Genomic DNA, 22631 nt, shown 5'->3' on the forward strand with positions numbered 1-22631 from the left:
GAGCTGAAGTAGCTCTGTAGGAAGAGAGGTCCAAATTCCTCCTGATCATTGTACAGGTCTGATCAGCAGCTACTGGAAGAGCTTGTTTGAGGTAATTGAATTGGATGTTTAATGATTGTGTTCAATAAAAACAAAACAAAAAAAAATGTTGGCATTAGTTTAAGCATATCCTGTTTCCTACACTTGTGACTTAGATGAAGATCAGATCACATTATTGACCAATCAGTAAAGAGAAGCAGGTAATTCCAACGCTTCGCAAACTGTTTCTTGCCACTGTACATATTGTATATTTTTTTGTACTTTGTATTATAGGCTCTACACTCAGCAGATGATGTATTACCTTTAAATTATGCAATACACCTACACAGTGCATCACATGAGCAGGCCAATCAATAGTTTACATCATAGGAAGCTTATTATATAGTTCTTGATAAATTAAATTTATCATTACTATCAATTCCTTCCCTAAATTGTTTGAGCTATAATTAATCAACCACAGAAAAGTATTTCATTTTACACATTCAATATTCTGACGTCCTTCCTTGTAACTTTTTGTGATAGTTGTTTCACAATTCTGACAATATGATTTAAATTTGGAGAAATGATCTCAATAAATGTGGATTTAGATGGTAATATGTGGTTGTGGTAGTGCATTCCACATTTTTGTGGTGCGCTTAAATACCATTGCTACAATAGTTCATAACAGTTAACAACTCTTCGGTTATAGATACTGGCAGTGAAGCTTCCAAACTCCACTCTTTTCAATCCATTGAATGACAAATGTAAGGTCGTAATGTCGTATTTGTTGATGCAACAAATTTAAGTTGTTCCATTAACTTCTCCTGAGCTGAACTCATGGAAAAGAAATCCTCTAAGGTTTGTGTGTGAAGGAGGCATTTGTTTATCATGGGCCCATTGTAAAGGCTTTCTATTACCACTGTCACACACCCAGGTTTGATTCAGTCACCGTTCACACACGATGCAGCTCTGAAAATCTAAGTTGGGACCCTTCACTGCTAAACCCAAAATGTGTAATAGTATTAAAGTATCCTGTTAATTAAGGTAGTATTATCGTAATAGTATCCTATAATTAATTAATAATATAACTTTGTTTTATGGTAAAAATGTCTACATAGAGCTTTGTTACTAAAACATTGTAATTCTGTTCACTGTTTTATAAAACGTCAGCTTATGGAAAGTTTACTCTAGTTCATGTAGTATATATTCTATTGTTAAGAGCAATTTTATTCTGTAGTTCTGTCACAGATACTATAGAAATGTTCTGGTCTGACCTCCCTGGTGGTGGTGCACGATGCTAATTGTTTAATTTGTGGTATTATTAATTTTATATGTTGTGGTTAACAGTGTTGTACTTTTTGTTTATTTTGTGAATTGTATGCAATGTGTTTTTGTATATGACAGGTCATGTTAAATTATTTTTCAAAAAAAAAAAAAGTTAAATACTGATGCTGCGAGAAACGTGGTGATGAGGTAGGCTAATGAGCGCCTGGTCGTGGACCTAACCCGCGCTAACGCATTTACATCAAAGGCAAAGCCAGATTTTTTTTTTTAGCTCTGGTATCTAACTTTGTTTAAAAGTGGTGTTACCCATGAATAAGCCACAGGAAAGGTGATGGGTGGGACCAGCCCGGTCCTCTCCGGCATACACTCCGGATTCCACCCCGTGTTTTCCGGGTGTCCAACAGCGGGCTCCTCACAGCCTCTAGCTGGTTTTTACTCAACTCCTGTCCTGATATCACTCCGCTGGCATGGTGGAGAAGCGGACATGATTATTGTGATGGTGGCAGGCGGCAGCCAGTGACTACAGACTTCCGCCACTGCTTCCCATATCCGCGTTTTGCGCCGTCTGGGCAACTCTAGTTGCTTCACAACCGGACTACCGAGGGCGCTTGTGCGCTTTCCCCGAACTCAACAACATCTTCACCGGGATTTCTTTCAAACCAAAACCATATGAGATGCAAGTTCACTGGGAAACTCCGGAGCCCGCTCGGTTCAGGCAGCAAAACTTTTTCTCAAAGGACAACACCGTAAAACGGCGAGTGGACTGTTACTGTTGCTGCCGCTGCTGCTCCTCCGCGGGACGGTTTGTGTGTATATGACCACTGAGTGCCTGCTAACGTTCAGACAGTCACCGTATTGTTGTTTTTTTCAAGCGGAGTTGTTGTTAGCAGCGTGGCAGCCGTTTTTATTGTTGAATTCAGTTTGGGTCTTGCCCGGGTCTCACTCACGCTGGGTGTGATTTGTGTTCTCGGGAGCGGTTTGTTTGGAAACAGTACCGAGGAGGGGAGAAGACACGGTCACTCGCGATCCTTTACCCCTATGACTGCTAGGCTCACAGCCCTTTAAACCTCCCCGGTTGTTGCTCGCTTCAGCCGCTGTTGTCGGTCGTATCTTCTTTCTGCTTCCCGGTTTCTTGGGACCCTTCAACGGGGGAGGGCAGCGAGGGAGAGGACACTAGGTGGTGGAGGTGGAGGAAGAGGTGGTCGGAGAAGGAGGAGGCGGCGGCGGTGGCGGTGAGCTTGACGGGGAGAAAAGTTCTTCCAAAATAGCAGCCACTCGGCCCAGTGATGGGGGACTTCGCCTCCCCCGCTGCCGGACCCAACGGCAGTATCTGCATCAACAACAGCATGAACCCGGCCGCCGGGAGCGTGGTGCCCGCCGGGGCGGTGGGCATACCTAAGCACAGCACCGTGGTGGAGAGGCTGAGGCAGCGGATAGAGGGCTGCCGAAGACACCACGTAAACTGCGAGAACAGGTACCAGCAAGCCCACGCCGAGCAGCTGGAGATAGAGCGGAGGGAGACGGTCAGCCTGTACCAGCGGAGTCTGGAACAGAGGGCCAAGAAGTCCGCCGGCGGCAGCAGCAAGCAGCCGCAGAGCAAGCAGCCGGACCCGGACTCTGCCTCCTCCACGGAACAGAGGAATAACACGCTAATAGCGGTAAGAACGAGCCCTCAATCACGGTCAAGACTTCTCACACAGAAACACAACACACACTTTAGTACACAGTCCCTCTCTTTCATTTCCCCTCCATCTCTGTTCCCAAATTCTTGGACCCCCATCATGCAGCAAGCTGCAATACTACTACTTGTGCACTACTGTGAAAACTTGTTGAAAACACGTTCATAGAGCGCTGGCAATTGCTTTGGAAACACACACTTCACTTTTTCAAACCAGAGTGCCAACTGCTGCTTCTGTTTACAAAGAAATCCAGCCCTTGTTGAAGAAAACAGGCTGCTAGAGCTTGAATGCTGCAAGATTTGGAAATGACAAGCCTGACAACTGATATTTGATCTTTTGCAAGATCAGTGCTGCTTTATGCTCAAAGGAAGGCTGAAAGTTTGGAAGGCACAGCTAATTGTCAAGTTTTGATTTCTAGCTCACAAACTTCTGGGGGGTGGCTGCTTTTTTTGAAAACAACTTCTTCTTTCTTGTTCTTTGTTTTTTGGGTGAAAATTGTTCTGCAAGACAGGCAAGCATTAACGTTGCAACATTGCTTCCTTGGTCTCAGCAGCAGCAGTTTATGCTCCAGCCTGCTCTGTAACCTATGTAACATACTCACAATCATCAGCCAGTCCTCACGGTTGCAAACACCTAATCACAGACACCTCACTGAGAGTAACCTGTAATCAGACTTGAAAATGACTTCAGGTGGCTGCCACAATAGCTACTGAATAATTCTTTGTTTTCTAAGTAACTTTTGAGGATTGGTTCATAATAAACCATGGACCTTCACACAAAAATAATGTAGTGATCACATAACTTACAAGAATTCTCTATTACTTTCACAAAAACTGCCTGTCCTTGCAAAAATAATGCAGTGGTGCTTTAGGACATGCAAGTCAATGTAAGTCTAATAGAGTCAATATAAACTCATGGTAGATTTTATAGGAATGCTACAGTGATTTCCTGTTGGTAGGGGGCAGTGGTAACATATGGAGGACTTTTGAATGTCTTATGGTTGTCCTATGAAGATCTTGGTTTGTAGTCTTTTTTTTTCACCAATGAGCAGGTCTGCAGATGTGATCTTTAAATGATCAGATTTTGTCATTTTAAAGAAAATGTCCTGATGTTTGACTATTGTTTGTTGCATGAAAGAGCTGGAGACAGACACCGGCAAACTGTGCAGTGTCCCCCGCTCACACGACATCTCCTGTGGGCGAGCTCTGGTTTCCTTTAGAAAAGATACATGTCGGGAATGTCAGCATTGTTATCCCCTTTGTGGCTGTGATGAGCCAAGTTCCTCCCCTTTTGAAATGCAAAATCAGAGCGTCTTTAATTTCGGAGGCAGCCTCAGTCATGATTTAAGAGCCGCACAAGCCTGACCAGCTACAGCCTGAGAGAGCAGCAGTGATTTTAATAGTGCAGGACCTCCCAGCAGCTCTTGTGGACATTAAACCGAACCGCCCATGGCCCATGGCCGGCAACAAATGCTGTAAGAGTGGAGGGATTACTGCTTAAAGACACAGTAGCATCCCTCTGCTCTGTCCCTCTCTGCTCCTCTCTCAGTCACCGATTGTGACACATTGTATGCAAACACAACATTCGCTTGCTAAATCCCAGAGACCTGGGTGTTGGTACCCCTTTTCATGCTACATTGTAAGTTCTTCGTATTGTTGAAGCATGAACTGTAAAGCTGCTGAACGAAAATGAAAAAAAAAAAATCAGCCATCCCTCTCCCATTTTTTCTCAGAAGAGCTGCAGCTAGATGGCTGTATGCAGTCACTACAGAAGCAAGCATTCTAGGAAAGCCAAGTATGCTGTTGATGTGACTACACACATCACATGCACACATACACACGTCACATGCACACATGCATACACAAATACCCTGAGGGCCTTAATCTGTAGGGGTTTGTTGCAGACTGTTGTTGGACATATACCATGTGGGGAGGGTGTTTCAGTACAGTTTCATCTACACCTATTGGATGAATACAGCTGCAAATATGCTCATTTAGATGAAAATAAGAACTTGACATCATAAGGCTAAATGACAAAAATGACTCTTTGTCAGTGACATGAGCTGTAGGACTAGTTGGTCAATATATTAACTGTCAGTTTTTAGTCAGCAATGCCAGCAATTTACTTCTAATTAGATGAAATATGTAAAAAACAAGATGCAGATGGCAGATGCAGCAAGATAGTGTTTGACAAAGTGGCAAGAACTTGTTGAACCAGTTATGGCAGATTATAGCTGTAAATTGAGAAAAATAAACGTGCAAGTCCATGGTTCAAACTGTTTAAGTGTAATGTTTTTCAGTATTTTGTATTGTCATGAGCGCCTCGGTAAACTGTGCTCTGGTCTAATGGTTCTCAGACACACCCACGTCGGGGCAGGAGCAAGCCTATAATTATGGAAAGTGTGTGTTTGTGTTTATAGGCTAACTATTAGTGAGAAAGGAGAAGAAGACACTGGGAGCTCATTCTGCCTTTTCCCACCATTTCTATGACGGTATTCTCATAAAAAGCTGTGGATACAGGTGAAGGGGACCTGTGATATGATTTTCCCAGTGTAATCACCTACAGCTTGATTCTAAAAATTTGTTTCTTTGTGTGAATCTGTCAAATTATTAAACTTTCCTCAGGTGAGAAAATGAGGTTGGGAGAATAATGGGAGTGTTTCTAACTAAACACTGAGCAGCCTCTCTGCTCTCTGTCACCAGCCAGGTATCATATTGCACTAACACTGGGATAGTTAGGGGTTCATTCAAATCTCTGCATGATGTATAAACTGTATATACTTAGTATGGACGAGTAGTCAAAACAAATGCTATATGTTGTGGTAATGCTCAGGACAGATGTTATAATGGTTCAGAAGCAAACAGATGGCGTCCAACTTACAGGTACATTGTAAAAACCAACAATTATAGCTCCATGACATATAGAGAGATTGTTTGTTAACTCCCTGTCCATTGTGTACAGTAACACACACACACACACACACACACACACACACACAGACTTCATACTTGTAAAGTGGTCCTCAGTTTTGAACTCCACATCAACACAGATTTTACACACTTGCTTAACGTACTACGTTTTATGTATTTGTTTCATATTTATTAACTCCTGCAATGATTAGTAGGTTAATTGATACGTTAATCAAAAGAAAATTAATAGGCAACAATTTTGTCTGCATCGGCTTGTTCTCACTTGTACAGCAAAGGGTTGCACACAGGAAGAGGTCCATGAACACAGAAAGTAAAATTTGAGCTGTAGAAGGTAAAGCTGGGTTTATAGCGGTTACAGTTTAGCTGCGAAGCTGATGGACGTAGCAATTGTCAGCTGTACACCTCCAAAAAGATGCTGCAAGAGCTGGGATTGGTCAGCTCAGGCTGCTTGTCTTTTCTCCTACAAGCGTCCAATGCCAGTGGTGATTGTTGATGGTGAAGACAAGATGAAGCATGTTGAAGAAAGGCCCAGTAATCTTTTTAGTCATATGCAATACATCCATCTGGTGTTGCAGTGGTGCTATCAGTGAGAGAAATCCTTCTGCAGCGCGACGTTTAATAACCCCTTACAACAAGTTTGAATTCGGTTTAACCAGTTCAGCATTTCAAGGCTGAAGCCATTAGTCTCATCCCTTTGGATGAATTTAAACTTGTTTTATGTTGGACCTTTTTTGGGATGCCTCTCCTTGTATCTGATGCTGTTTGCTGGTGTGTGACTGACTGTGCTTTGTTGTGTCTTATCTCTGTTCTATTTGTATTTCCTCTGCTGCACTTACATCTATTTTGCCAAAGAGATCTTGATCTGAATGAGAATACCTGATTAAATGAATGCTATATATAGTGATGAGTAGAGGGAAACACAAGACTGTTGTGTTAAGATGGCGCTGATAAATTGATTATATCCACAATTTAGCCTAAAAGCAGTTCTTTTTAAAAATACAAATGCATTGTAGTGTTAAATGCAAGGGAAATACTTGTGTAGTGACAGTTTGGTTGGGTCACGGTTTAGTAGAAGGCATCAGTATAAGATGAACATGGTGCAGGATTAAGGTTAAAACTGTTCTGTTTGGCCACCAGTGATTGAAAACCAATCAGAAAGAAGCAGGAAAATTATCCTTCAATAATCCTATACTATTACACATCATCAGTCTGTGATGTCTGTAATGTTATCGATGTTATTTGGTGGTCATGGTCCGGTTTTACATTGTCAGTGCCGTGATCTTTCCAGAATGACATTTGACAACCCACAGGGAGCAGGTGTGAGCTTGTTGATTGCGTGTGTTGGTGGAGAAACCGTTAGTGATGGCCCCGGCAGTGTCGTGCCTCAAAACAACAGCAACGTCCTCTGGCTGTGTTGCATGCCAGGCTGTTGAGGCCACTGTCTGATTGTTGAGTGTTAGCATCAAATCATGAGTCTAAAAATGAAAACTGCACGTTGATCCTGTGTGAGCGACACAGAAAATTAGACATTTTTAAAAGCTTTTTTGCTGAAAAGAGTTTTGCTGTCAAACTGCGCTCAATATCTAAACATGATGTGAAGTTGTCTGCTTTTGGCTTGTGATCTAAGGGCACAGACAAACACCAAAACACATCTACCAGTGGCTGTCATGTTCGTGTGAGCAGGCAGTGTTTCTTTGTTGAGCTCCTGATGGAAGCACACGGGCTATTGCGAGGATCAAACTCGTGACCTTTCAGTTACAGGCACGTGTCTCCAAACCAACAGGGCCACAATGTTGCTTAAAAGCAGAATCGTGACCTGAACATTTTTTGACAAAACATCCAGTCAGATCTGATTACCTAATCGCTAACAAGTTTACAGCTGCGAGGCCAAGGTGCACAGCGAGGGGCTCGTTAGTTCCACTAAAACACAGTAGCTCAGGACAGTCTGTCTTCGGCTGTGCTCGTTCCTTGGCATCCACCTCACCGTGGAATGTCTCACACACACACACACACACACACACACACAGTTGTCCTGCTCAACTCTTGGCAGCAGAGGCCGGAGTGTGGGCGGCTGAGTTTTCATGAATCCGAGGCCTTCCCTCTTCCCTCCCTTCCTCTCCTTCCCTCTCCTCCCTCCCTCTGTTCACCACGTCTCTGGTTTCAGCGTTAGTGCAGCGCTAATGTAGTGTAGATGGGTCTTAGTGGCTATAGCATTGTTAATGTCAGCTGGGACTGTTGCCCAAGTGCTATATTTAAACCACTGAGCTGGCATAAAGCTGGCACTCACCAGTACGTACACGCACACATGCAGAGTGTGACGTCGACAAACACTCATGACATCACAGACATGCTGTTTTTGACTCATTACACACTAATCTTGCTCTGACTCCCTCTAGTTTTTTTTATTGACTGTGGCTTTTTAAAACTCCTCTGCTCGACTGTGCACTTTATTCAATTTTTTGTCAATCTTTTTTTTGTTTTTTGTTTTTTTTTTGCTTTTTCCTCACTCCTGTCCCTCAGTTCACACACACAGAGACACACACAAGCACACGCACACACTCTGGATGTTTTTGATTTGGGGCGGCTGTGACCACATTCCCTTCCACCCACGCTTGTTCACATGTTCTTCAGGAACACACACACGTTCAGCACAGACCCCGAATAAAGTGAGGAAACAGTTGTCCCTCCGTCCTGCACAGTTCAGAAAGTTTTGGTAGATTTTTTAAAATAAAGCTCAAATGAATAATACTGATACTTATGTCATACACACACACACGCTTACTCTGCCTGTTAAGAAGCTTGTACTTACAACAGGGTATGGCAGAAGGCCTTGCTCATGTTTCAGTCCTCAAATATTTGCTCAACTAGTTTCAAGTTTTTTTTCTCTTCACTTGACAGCTTTGCATGGAGTTGCCTGCTAACACTTTATTGTCAAACCTTAAGAGAGCCTGCATCCTCTAATAATCAGCCTGTTTTCTCCAAATCTATGTTTCCCTATTTATTTCACTTGCTCTAATCAATGATGATGGTGAATGGTTCTGCTGTAGACTCATACAGGCCACCTGCTGATATTATATGAATTAGCTATAATGGCTCAGGAGCTTTTGCATTTATGATTACAGCTGAAACCATTTGTTGATTTAATGATTTGATTTGGTTGATGGACAGCAAAAGCTTCATTCTCCTTGAATGGCAGGATTTCCTGCTTCTCTTTGGCACATATAACGATAAACTGAATATCTTGGAGTTTTGGAGTTTTGGTCCAACAAAACAAAAAGATTTGAAGACTTCACTTTGGGTTCTGGGAAGTGGTGATAAGAATTATTACTGACATTTCATACTAAATAGTTAATTGAGTAATCAAAAACTGAAGAGATTATAGCCCAGCTGATACTGGATTTCTGAGGCTGACACTGGTGTCAATATTGGAATGATTAAAAAAAAAGAGATGATTATATTTCAACTGATATTTGACTTTTTTACTTAAACAAGGAGCATAGCTCTTTTGCAGACAAGCTGTGTAAAGGAGACACTGGTTTGGTGACAGCTAGCTGTGTTTCCATTAAACAGCTCAATGCCCAATTTGAAATTGCGAACTAAAAAACGAGTAATGGAAACAAGTGAATTTTTAAAAAAAACTCTCAGATTTTGCAGAAACATGTTTTTTTCACAATATTTGCAATATGCAATATTTCTCAAAAGTAAAATGGAAACATTTTCTCAGCATTTAAGGCATATGACATGACATGAGTAGTCACATTACATCCAAAAACATGTCAAACTATTATCTCCCAAAAGTCCCTGGTACGTGGCTGCTGCTGATATAAGGGGTTTGCCGATCCATCATCACGTGCACCAGGTGCCCTCATCGCCTTTGATTAAATAATGTGACCGCTATTGTGGATGCATCCGAAATCACCGTCCCAACACTTGGCAGATGCTCGAAATCCGTCGACTCTTCAATTGGAAAAATATCGCGAGAAGAGAAAACCCAGCTTTATTCACATAATATCATTCAAAGGAAACACAGACAATTTACAATTGTGTTTTGTTGACTTTTCTAAAAACAATCCCTTCTATTTTGCACACAACTGCAATGAAAACGCAGCGTATATTTGGCATTTGTGCATGATCTGGTGTTGCGATACCAGAAGACCGTGGTACAAAAATCAAGGTCTGGTTTATCAGTCCAGCTATAGAGGAGTAGCTAAAACACAAAGCCACCGGTATACTGAGAGATTTAACTGCCTGTAAAAATGTTCTTCAGTAAAGAGAGAACCAGTAGAAGGTCTCTTGTATCTTCAGTGTCTTATCTCTGTGGCTTGTGAGCTGGTGCTTCCTTTTTGTTTGGATTTAGTTTGAAGGCCGTTAGCTTACTCTTCTGCATACAATAGGTAGCATAGCCTTAAAGAAGCATCTGAGGGGCAGTTTAGATTTTACATTATTGATAGTACAATGGAGGGAACTCATCTTTGTTCCTTTCACCCCCCCATGTACTCGCACAAACACACTGTAAAATATGAATGAGGTTGTTATCAGAGATGCCTAGGTCCACTGTGATACACCACAAGTGTGTGTGTGTGAGTGTGTGTGAGTTAATGTGCATATGTGCGCTGCATTCCCCATAAATGTGAGAGTAGAATGAATCTGTTGTGTGTGTGTGTGTGTGTGTGTAGATGTGAATGTCGTGCTACAGTCGTGACTGAAGCATGTAGCATCTGACATGTTAATTTCAACTGTACATACAACACACTCTCAGTGTGTTGTAAGCTCTCAGTGATTCACAAATGCTCATGCAATTTGGAAGTGTTAGAATCTGTTGCCGGCAAATTGCTTTATTTAGGTTCTTCACCTTATTGGTTGCATCTCTGTAAAGCCAAAATAATCTGAAATAGGTGATTTTGTATTCTTTTTTTTGCCACGACTTGCTGAAAATGTCATGTTGGGAGAGGACACCCCCTGGCCCTGGCCCCTGTGCATCCAGCACACACACAACTGCGTGAATATGTGGGTAATTGCTGGTTGTTGGATTGACAGTGTGTGAGTGGAAAATTGAACCCAATCCTAAAGGTATACTTTAACCCAATACTTAAAGTATACCTCTTTTTAAATGGAAGCGTACACATACAGTAGATTCATACTGTGTAACATGAGGAGGAGAATGCAAAAGAAAACATGGCGACTACACTCTTCTACTGTCAACTCTGGTGTGAATGTGTTGTCCACAGGTTGAATGTAAGAATGTTTGCTCAAGGTTGCAGTCAAGTGGAAGCAACACTGTCTCTTATCACAATCCACTGAGACGTTGGAAGTCGCCACCAGTCAAATGCTGGTCAGTTTTGGCAGTTTAGCTGTTTAGCTTCTCTGGTCAACAAGCAGCTGTCATTTAGTGGCTCTTTCCTATTTAAAAGCTACATTTTGGAATAAATACGAAATTTAAGGGAATACAGTTGGGAGTTTAATACTGAATGTGGCCACTGGACCAAAAAGAAAAAAACAAAACAAAAAACACGTGTTCTTGTTTGTAAGTATTTCCTCCAGCATTATTATTATTTCTTGGATGTCCTGTTCAATTCTTTTTCAACCAAATCTTGCCAATTTTTATCTTTTATTTTTTTAACCTCACTATTACCTTTATCTGCTACTCACTCTGCTGCTACACACTTCTTTCCCTCCCTTTCTCACTCTCATGTGATTTGTCGTTCACTACATAATGCTAGAAGACAATTACATCAGTAGCAGACACATCTAACTTTTGGTAGCTTACTCTTTACTGTTGAGTTACAGTCAGTGGTGGAATCAGATCCTGTACTGAAGTGAAACATGAACGTTGAAATACTCCATTACAAGTCCATCATTCAAAACTCTGTTTAAGTAAAAGTACAGAAGTATTATCAGCAAAATGTACTCAAAGTATCATTGATAAAAATGCTTGTTCTGCAGAAAAATATCTGATATGTTAATGCACACTGTGTTTGTTGGTACTGAAGCATCAGTGTGTAAGCAGCGTTTACTGTTATAGCAGCTTGAGGGAAGCCAGTTTTTATACAGGTGAAGAGTCGCAATGTAAGTCTGAGAGGTAATGACGTGATTACTCTTTGTCTTTTTATGAAATATTGTGTAGTTTTACCTCTTGGTGGCTCAGTTATTTAAAACTATCTTGGAAATGTCTCTTTGGTGAAATTGCTACCATCTCATAGACACCTGAAACCAGACAAGGGGTTGCAACTATGGTGTTTAAAATCATAATCCTCAAAGTCACCTGTAGCTACAGCTTTAAATTAGACGTAGTGTAGCAAATTGTAGCAGTAGTATATACCCGAGATAAATACATCAACATTGTACTTAAATAAAGTTTTCGAGAGAGTGTACTTTGTCACTTTCCACCACTGGTCATAGTGATGGATATGTGGTGGTTTAATGGGAGCACACAATATTTTTACACTATTATGGTCTGTTGAAGTCACTTTTTGCCATTATGACTTTTCGTCTCTATTTTTAAGCAGATGCAGTAAAACAGATGAAATATCACCTCCTCTTAGGCGGCCAGCGTTCAGCTTCCTGTTGGTGCTAGGCAACCACCGGGTGACCTTCCTGTTTGTCTGTTTAAACTCGGGGTCAATCAGGATCAGTTGAAAACCCCTGAAACCCCCGGAGAATTATTTTCTAGCACTAAATTGTAGTCTGTCCCTCCTCCATCCTTCATCCCTTTCCACTTTATGTCTACATCCACCCATCACACCCGGCTTCTACTTTGTCCAAGCCGGAATCCTTTTCTGTTTTTCCTCCTCTCTCCCCCTCACCCTTCCATTCCTACCTCCATTTGACCTTTCATTTTTTCCTCCTCCTAATCTGCCCTCCCTTCTTTCCTTTCAATGATTCAGACCCACCCGTGCTTTGCTTTTCTTTACCCTCTCCCTCTCCATCCCTTCCTCCATCTCTTTGCTCCTTGTCTCCGGTGATCCCTGGTTCAGTCTCAGCTAGCAGGCTTAGCGCTCTAAAGCTCTCTCAGCACAGGTCGGTGGCAGGGAGAAATCCCGCACTAAGAGGGAATTACCTACCACGCAGACTCCTGCAGCACATAGAGACACATATACACAGGCTGTTACTGTATACCCACAGATCTGCAAGCACAAATACTGTATACAGACATGAATATCTGTTCAATTGCTGGTTAAAGGTTTATTTAAACTTAGCCTGATGATTCTTCGTACAATTAGTATCAACAAATCTATGTGTTTTCATGTGTTTTTCTGTGTGCTATTGTGCAATGATATCGAGACTTGTATCATCCGCCTCTTCCCTCCTTTGTTAAATGACATTTGTTGTTCTTTCTAGGGCTGGCCAGACCCCCCGCACCTTCCTATTGAGCCAGCGTCATGAATTTTTTATGAATGTTTGCGTGTGCAAGTGTGTGTGTGGGGCCCTCAGCTGCATCAATAGCCATTAGTGCAGCAGCCGGGGTAATTGTGCCACAGTGGCTGCAGTGCAGGAGGGAAAAAAAACGCATTATCTGATAATACTGCAGAGGGCAATAGGGAGGAAAAGATGGAGCGAGGGCTCAGTGGGGCAGAGCAGGACAGCGTGAGAGGGGATATTAACCGTGTGGTCAGACACTTAGCGACATTGTTGCTATGCTACTGTCTGATAACTGATTTATACCAGGTGATTGCAGGCAGGAAGTCCTATGGTAGTGCAGCAGTGGGACCTACAAATATGACAGCCATTGTCTGATGACTGTTATGTTGCCTGGGAATACAAGACGCCAACACATCTGGCTGAAACAAAGGCCATGTTGTCAGTGTCAGTTGATTTATTTTGGCCTAAATTAATTAATCTGTGGCGATTGTGAGCTGCTGCTTTTAAACCCTGCCCCTCTTTGGTTGCTTTGTGGATGTCGTGCTTGATTATTCAGTCTTGGTCTTTGTCTTATGAAAAGTGGTTTGACTAAAAGTCCAGTTACCCACGTTTCCTGGAGCTTTTACCTGAGGTGGTGAAATGAGCAATCTCCAACTAACGGCCAGTGCCAACTGGATTTACATGTCCCAGACAAATTTCTTAGATAGGAGCCAAAAACCCTAAAGTTCCTTCAAAATCCTGAACTCTGCTCCAGATCTTCTTTGTCATGCAGTGGGAGATCAGACCAAGTTGTGAGCTGTCCCAGGCACCATGTCAGTTTTCATTGGAGCGCTTGTAGTTTAGGAACCTTGGAGAGGAGTCTTGGATTAGGGATGAGTGCCTTTAAGATTGTAACTGTACTACTGGCCTTACTGATACTGCTTATTGATCTGGTGCTTTAACGGTACTGTGTTATTTTTTTACTGAAAAACAGAAACAGGTCAAGAACAGAATTAATTTTGCTTTATTTTTATATACGTACTGCATTTAAATTAACATTCTTGAGTACTAAACTGCAGAAGTATTGTTTTTAACAAATCGCTGATAGTTACTTTTTTTTAAAGATTTTTTTTTTGGCATTTTTGCCTTTATTTGACAGGACAATAGAGAGTGATAGGAAAGGTGCAGAGAGAGAGGGGGGAATGACACGCAGGAAAGAGTCGGTCCGGTTGTGAGGCGAACTGGTACTCGCCTGCTAAGAGTATCAGCTCATGTGGTATGCGCCCTAACCACTCCGCCATTGGGCTGCACTAATAGTTACTTTTAATCATTAACCCATCAATCGTATAATTTAGTTAACTCAGTGTGCTCTTCAGACTGCTTTCATATATAACAAACCTGAAGAGCGAACTGAAAACTGCATTTCTCCAACCGTATGTGAAGGACTTTCACCAGATATTTTGACAGATTGCTCATGTTAAATGCAAAAAACCTGCTGCACTTGCAAAGAGTGTAACCACACTTTTGAACGTTTAGTTCTCTCTGCCATTGTCACTGATATCAAGGTTGCTGTGTGTTTGTTTGTGTGTTTATGTGTGTGCGCATGGTTTAGAGAGATGCCCCTGCTCCGTGCACACACAGGCTCAGAGGGAGATCCCTGTTCTGGATTGGGAATAGTGAAAATGCATTATAGATGAATGTCTTAATCAGAAATGGAGTTGGTGAGATAAAATGTGTGAAAGAACTTTTATGGAGCAATAATTAATAAGAAATCTATTTTCTTAATTTTCTCCACTACAAGAGAACCAATGACAGTGGAGCTTATCGATGTTATGGTCGTGAAAGACTTAGAACCGGGGACCATTTAACTCCGGGTTTCGGTACCCATTGCTAGTCTGAGATTGACAGCAGAGCAGTATTCAGTGAGAGCACATGAGGACACAAGTTCACACAGAACAAGTGCAGCTTGTCCCTCGTCAGCCCCATCACCAGTCGGATGTGGACAAACCAGACGTTTCCGGCAAGACATTTCTTGCGTGTTGATCATCAGCTCCTGAGGTAGATCTCTCAAACTAGAGTAATCTTAAAATCAATACACTCATCTGTCAGTCACTATCAGTCGCTTCATGTCTACACAACATCCACTGAAGCCAGCCAATCCATTGAAACATCAACGTTGAGCTGAGATTTTTTTGGTTAAACTAAGAATGTCAGGGATCTAGGTCAAATGTGTTGCAATCATGTAGATTGTGGCTCCCCCAAGTCATCGTATTGTTGAACTTCATGCATTTCCTGGTTTCCCTCCAATGCTGAGAATGGACTGTCAAATAGCATGGGATAGGTAGGGTTACAGTAGGTGTGGAACAGGGGCACCTTTCGTAATCAGTATCCAATGGCTACAATGTGCTGTACAGTGCTGTGAGAGTTAACAATTGTAATTCTAGAGAACTTGATTCTTGCTATTATTGTAATAACAGTCCTTTAACAATCATCCAGTGCTGCACTGCTCAACTAACTGCACCAAAGTTAACTGAAAAATAGAGAGAGTAGAACAAAAAACAGATATTATATCCATACACATGTATCACTTCCTTGTGGTTCCTCTGTCTTTCCTCTGTACTGTCTTCCTACTGCCTGTTACTTGTTTTGGTGTGTGATGAGTTGAGCTGAATACTCCGTCACTACCCTTTCTCTATATCACTTCCTGAATGGTTCCAAAAATAGCAGCAACAACGATCACAACCAAGGAAACATGCCAGCTGCTCTTTTCAAAAACACTCTCGCTTTCAGCCATCTCTCCTTTTAGCCCAATTATTAATTGGATTTTACTAATGCTATGCTTGTATTATGCTCTGTAAGATAGTGAATGAAAATGATTTATTTTAGCATTTTTGATTAAATTTGTTAAATATTATTCTTAATGTTTTAGTAAGTAGATGTTGAGCACTTTGAATATACAATAAAAGTGGTACCTTTGCACCAAAATAATATAGAACAGCTTCTGTTAAAATATATGCTCTGTAGAAACATGACCCTTTTTATGTTACACACAAACCAGCTGTAGTCCATAAAGCTACTTGAAAAATAAAGCAGCCAGTTTGTTTGCTGTATCTTTAGACTGGCAGTGGTGAAACAATGTCTCAAATTAAGACGAATTAAGAAAATTAGCCACAGTGTTGAATCATATTGGAGCCAGAAGTATCAGAAAAGTAATAGAAATTAAAGGTGGGTAAAAAGTTATCTTGATATTAGACTAGAAGATTGATACCACTTTCATGACTGTGTGGTAAATATGAAGCTACATTCGGCAGCCTGTTAGCTTATCTTAGCATAAAGACTGGAAGCCACTAACTAGGCTCTTTTCAAAGTGGGAAACACGTCTCTTTCTCAAATAACAGACCGTGTCCTGTGTTTAAAAAGTAAACTAATGAATCAGATCTGCTGCTAGGCTGATCGCCTTACCTTTGGACAGAGCAAGTCTTTATGCTAGGCTAAGCTAAATGGCTAACATTTTTCCAGTGTTTTATTTGAAGTTTTGATATCCATAAGGAGATATATTTGTGGTTTTAAGTACCAAAAACCATCTTAATGTAGTAGCATCTTAATGTTTTATATCTCTCAGGCCTCTCTGGAGCTCTAGTAACAACATGGTGGTCAGTCACTGAAATGAGTTTAACAGATGATCAAATTCAGACTACAGTGCTGCATCTGGAGTTGGTGAGGAGGTGTGGTGGTACACTGGTACCATCAGTGGTTCTGGCGCAAACCCCTTGCTTATCTTGCAATGTTGGGGTGTCTGTCTCCCACTGCCCCTGCCTCCAGCTCACTCCCCTTAGCTGCTTGACCCTCCAGGTCACTTGCACAGGACCAGTGTGTGTTGAGGCCAGCCAGGGGAGCGTGTGTAGCTGCAGAATCTGAGATCGTCTGGGACATCAGGGAGGTGGGTAATTGGGGACAGCAAGACTGGAAGACTGCATATATGAAATATGCTTTGCCTGTGCAGCAGCTACAGAGACAAAGCCACCAAGCAGCTTATCCTTGTTTTGGTGATCTGACACCAGGCGGTGGATATCATACCTTAACTGTGAGTGACCAAGTTTGCAATCCACACACACAAGACAGAGGCTGAACAAAACACTAGTCAGACTTATTAATAGAGCTTGAAAAAAATATGCAGATTTTAACTAACCACCAGTGGGTCACAGTGTTTATATAGCATCTAGACCTGCTTTATAATCAAGAAGGGACATGAAAATCTCATTTTATACAATGTTGGATCTTTAAAGAACAGTTATGGGCATTGATTAGCAAATTAGCTATTTCCCAAAATGTTGAACTGTTCCTTTCTGGGATCATATTTGGTAGAAATTTTGCAGGGGCTCTGTGCAGTTGCAGTGGTGTGTCCTGAGATTGATATTTTAACAGTTTTATAAAACTAAAATTGTTCTGTCTTCCTTTGTTTTTGATCACATTTGATCAGACCTTTACATGCTTAAACTGCTGTGACATGATTGTGATGCAGAGAACAGACAGTGTTGACTGTTGCCTCGCTGTATTCCTGATAGAAATAGTGACCCTGCTGTACTGTAGTGGAGATGCCTGTTAGAGATGTTATCGTGTGGTTTAATAACTCTGAATCTGATACACACGAGCTGGCTGTAATATGATGACTATCATGAAAAGTTTTATTTCAGTTTTGCCCCATTAAAAGTTGTTATGTGTTTGTCGGAGAGTCCATCTCTGTTATTTTATAGATTTTCTGTTGCCCCGACTTTACACTACTTCTCGTTCTTTCTTCTCAACACTGAGTGCTCCTTCTTTTTCCTTTTTTTTTTTTTACCTTTCAGGCCCCCCCCCCCCCCCCCCCCCCCCCCCTTCTCAGCTCACTCTCTTTTCCCTGTCAACATCAGTACATCCCACTGTCTTCTCCACCTCTGCTCTCTGTACACCTCTTTCAACATTCCTGTCTCTCTCTGCCTTTCAGTCTCCTCTCTCAGAGACTGTGGACTGCACTGAGGAGACGAGATCGGCAGATGTTTACCCCACTCTCTGCTGTCACAAACTGTTCACTTCAGTTTATCATGCAATGCACTGGAAGTCATAGGATGAGTGCAGCATAGTAAAAATAGCCAAGAAAAACTACATTTCCCTGAAGATTTTGAGCAGATTTGGGTCAGGCAGGGTATGATTTTTGTCAAGCAAGCTTTGTGGAGTTAGCGGATTAAAGCTCGGCTGAAACTCTTTAGTGATAATGTCCAAAAAGGCTTTCATCTGTGAAAAGTTGTAACAGTTTTAAAATTTGGCACTTCCACTGCAGGCAGGGAAGAGCAGTGATTATGCTCTTTTCAGCCTTTGTAATTGTCACTTTTCCTTGTTCATGAAAACAGCCAGTCTGGGATTCTTGTTTTATTTTTGGCGTGTTGACAGTTAAGGAGCCACTGAGTTTTTTAATGGATACCTAATGACTGCTGCACAAAACATAACAAAGAGAGCCCCTCGAGGATCCGAACTGTCAGCCAACGGACGTCCCTGGAGAGACGGAAAAGTCCTAATCTTTGTGATGCACATACACTGAATATTTTTAAGCATTAACAGTATATTTTCAGCACCATTGCTTTTCCAGTTCATTACACCTGTGTGTGAAGCAAATGGGTATGAAAAAAAACAATTTGGTCTTTGCAAACAGGCTCCTTTCAGTGTGCAGACAGATAGAGACAGAAGAGATGTTCTCTTACTTTAAATGTCTAAAGTTTTGGTGGGATCAGACTCTGGGAAGTGACCCTGTAGTTTAGGTTGAAGGGATGTTGGCTTTCTTTAGTAGACCATCTTCTCTGCCACTAGCAGCAGAGATCGCATCCTCGCCACGGTCGACAGGTTGCATGCATTAAAAAAAACGCAGATATTTTAGTCTGACTTTCAGATATTTGGGGTCGATGTCAGTCCATCAGGGATTTAAAACTTGTTGGAAAGCTTTTATTGCTCTTGTCAACCTGTCTGTCCTCTGCTCTGTGCGTGTGGGGAGGGGCTAAGACACACACGGTGAAACATAAAACAGAGAAGAGAAACTGAATGACAGCAAAGCACCATAGAGCCTCTCACAGTGAGCTGAAATTAAACAAGTGCACATACCTCAGGTAAATAACGCAAAAAAATTAAAAACCAAATTATATATATATTTTTTTTTCTTTGGTTCTTTCAGTGGGCAGGCGTCTTGTTGGGGGGTGGGCAATGGTTGGGGAAACACTGTGTAGATGACAGGACTGTTCAACACTTACCCAGCCAGTTCAGACTAAATTCCTGCTGTGGTTTCAGACTGGGTAAATAGAAGAATTCATAATGTAAAGCAGTGTTCAGAAATAAACTCTGTATACTCTGAACACCTGATGAAGAGGAGGGTTTGTGTCTTGTTCCGAAAGTGGACAGTGGTTCTCAAACCTTTTCACATCAAGGGCCCCTAAACTGACACAAATTAGATCATGGACCCCATTTAATAAGATTTTGTCCCAGGGTCCCCTGTCTGATAAGATTTGTGCTTTTAAATGTTTAATTACAGAAAGTGTTTGAAAGCCACGTCACAAATAGTCATACATGCTGTCTCATTATTACTTATTGAATACTAATGAATGGAGTTATAGTAAAAATAAATATTCCCCTCAAGGACCCCACTTTGAAAACAACTGAGTTTGACAACTTGTACTACCAAGTTCTGGTATCAGAAGTGTTGGCCTGTTCGCAGCACAGCCACCTGCTGAGTGACTGTCAGCTGTTCAGGCTGGTTTTTCACTTTGTGCAGGTCTGTTTACTTGAAGACAGTCATGAAATCCCAGTATCAACATTGTGCTTAAATCACCAGTGCTATATGTTGCTATATACCTGCACTCTTTCTGTGGACTGATCTGGGTGTATCTGAGTCAGACTGACTTTATAAAACTTTGACTCTGATAAAAGGAGTCACCATGCCTCAATATCTCTGCTTGTGATTAGCTGAAAACCACCGTTCCTGTCGTGTTATTAGCCACACTACCAACGTGGATGGTAATATTCTGTCAAACACATGTTTTTTTGGTCCATCACTTTGGCCAAGACTGAAATAACTCAACAGCTATCAGATTCATTGTTTTAGGCATTCGTGGTGCCTAGGGGATCAATCCTCCTGACTTTGGTGATCCTTAGTTTTCCTTTTTGCGCCACCAAACAGGTCAAAGATTCTTTATTTATCCAATGAGTCATTTCAGTATTGACTAGATGATTGGGAGAAAATGTAGTCCACTTTGGTTTGTGACCAGTTATCCGACATGCTAAACTAAGATGGTGAATATGTTAAACATTCCCAGTGAACACTAACATGCTAGCAATGTCACTGTGCTTAAGCAGCACTGCTGTGCCTTAGTGCAGCCTTGCACAGCTGGTTGCGCAGCTGCAGAAAATTCACTGTATTACAACCTATTACAACTATGATCTGAGACTTTTGTCCATATTACCCACACCTAACTGTGGTCAGATTTCTTTGTGAGAGGAAGTTGAAAGTGACCTCTGGTTCTTTATCGTCTTGTTCCTCTTGACTCTAGCTTGCATCACGGTCAGGTTTCAGTTTGGACAATGCTTGAATTATACATCACTGGTGAGGTGTTACTGCAGCTGAAGTAGAGTTGTATGTAGCTTTTAACTGCTGTCTGTGGTAGCATCGCTGCAAAACTAGATCATCAGTGGGATGTAACAGTGTTTACATTCAGTTTGTAATGGCAGTGAGGGGTGTAAAAGAAGCGGCTTTGCTAGGCAAGCACAGGAAGGGAAAAGATGATGGTGGAAAAGTCTATGAGGTCAATGAACATGTGCAGATAGGTCTCTGAACCAATGCTCATACAGTAAACTACACTGCAGCCCTTTATGTACAAAAGGCCCTGTGGCGGAGCTACTATATTGTGACATAGATAAATCACTCTTATCTCTTAAGCCTAAAGGCCAGAACAGGCCCAGTGACAACATCCACATTTCAAAATGTGTGCCAATGTGCTTTGACCACTTTGGACCTGGGTCGTCAATACAACCACAGTCTCTGGTCTTAAACCTTTTCATTCTGCAACATTATCTGTACTGATTATTAGACTTGAATGCCCCAAGTAATAAAATGATCCAGTTGAGGTTTGTACTGTAGAAAAGTAGTATAGACTGTGACCTAATCTCGCAGCCTCTATTGTGTCTGATAGTGTTGAATCAGTAGGAATTAAAGGCAGAGGCACTGGGAGCATTTTGATTTTGTGATATTTTTTTTCTCTGACCATGTTTATTTATGACTCTGACTAAGACAAAGTCATGGAAAAGCCACAAAGAAAAAGGAAATGTTCTGGAAAATGAAATGTGACTCCCGTGTTTGTGAGAATTTTTCTTTCCTGAAGAGGGCAGGTGAAGGAAACAGAGTCGGGAGTCCGGCAAAGAAATGGCATGGAGCCCGAGCTGGTACAGCTGCACGTACACATGAGCTTACCATTAGCCCCTTCTCTCTCTCTCTTTGTCTGTCTGTCTGTCTGTCTCTCTCCTCCTCTGCCCCCCCCTTTCCCGAGTGGCTGTTTTTGTGGATTGTTCTCCCACCGTTGTCATAGCGACTGTGATGCAGACAGCCCGAACAGGCTGCCTGTCTGCTTGGATATGTCAAGTGTGTGTGTGTGTGTGTGTGTGTGTGTGTGTGTGTGTGTGTGTGTGTGTGTGTGTGTCTGATAAAACGGCAGAGTGCTCTCGGCTTTGAGAGGAAGTGTTTGGAGAATTATGTAATGTCCTCTTTTTTAAAGTGGGGAAAAGTCAAGAAGAAGAAGAAAATCCTATCTGTCCATCTGCACGTTTCTCTGTCTGCATATTTCACAGTATATCAGGGATGTGTGTTGTTTAATGATGCCATGCAGTTTGAGGCCTGGATATTTTACTCTGTCAAGGTTGCCCGGTGTAGAATATTTTGTCTTTACTGTCTCTTTTTGTAAGTAGGATGCAGTTTTTTAAACACACACCACAGTCAGGCTTTGGGGGGTTGACGTGCGGCTCTTTCCTGTGTGTAAAGTTTCCACTGAAGCTGTGGGCTCCGTGCCAGTAGCCACCCGGTATAGATGAGGGAGGGGAAGGGGGCAGAAAGGAGGAGGAGAGCACAGGGATGGGAGGAGAAAGCAAAAGAGAGTAGAGGGAGAGGGTGGGATGGACTTGATGGGGGAGAGAGGAGGAGGGAGGTTGGGCCCGGTGCCAAGTGGGAGGTGTGTGAATCCTTGTGACGCTGCCATTCTCCCGCAGAGAGCCCTCTTATTGGACAGCATAAGGGGGGGGTCTATAAATAGGCCCCTAATCTGCGAAAGAGAGAGCTAAAAATAGAGAGACACAAACAGACAGAGAGGGAGAGAGA

The 22631-nt window shown here is 42.0% G+C and overlaps 1 protein-coding gene across 1 annotated transcript in view; it reads left to right on the forward strand.

The window, feature by feature from the left end:
- Nucleotides 1–1611: 1611 nt before the first annotated feature.
- The window catches only part of maml3 (mastermind-like transcriptional coactivator 3), a 109548-nt gene continuing 88528 nt past the window's right edge, over nucleotides 1612–22631 (forward strand). The window contains exon 1 of the mRNA XM_071503720.1: nucleotides 1612–2960. Coding sequence (XP_071359821.1) covers nucleotides 2589–2960 — 372 coding nt within the window. The 5' untranslated portion in view covers nucleotides 1612–2588. The remainder of the gene's footprint in view (nucleotides 2961–22631) is intronic.

Source organism: Trachinotus anak, unplaced genomic scaffold (genome assembly GCF_046630095.1).
Source record: "Trachinotus anak isolate AG129_WGS33_773 ecotype Australia unplaced genomic scaffold, CSIRO_AGI_Tana_v1 ptg000019l, whole genome shotgun sequence".
Taxonomy (NCBI): Eukaryota; Metazoa; Chordata; class Actinopteri; order Carangiformes; family Carangidae; genus Trachinotus; species Trachinotus anak.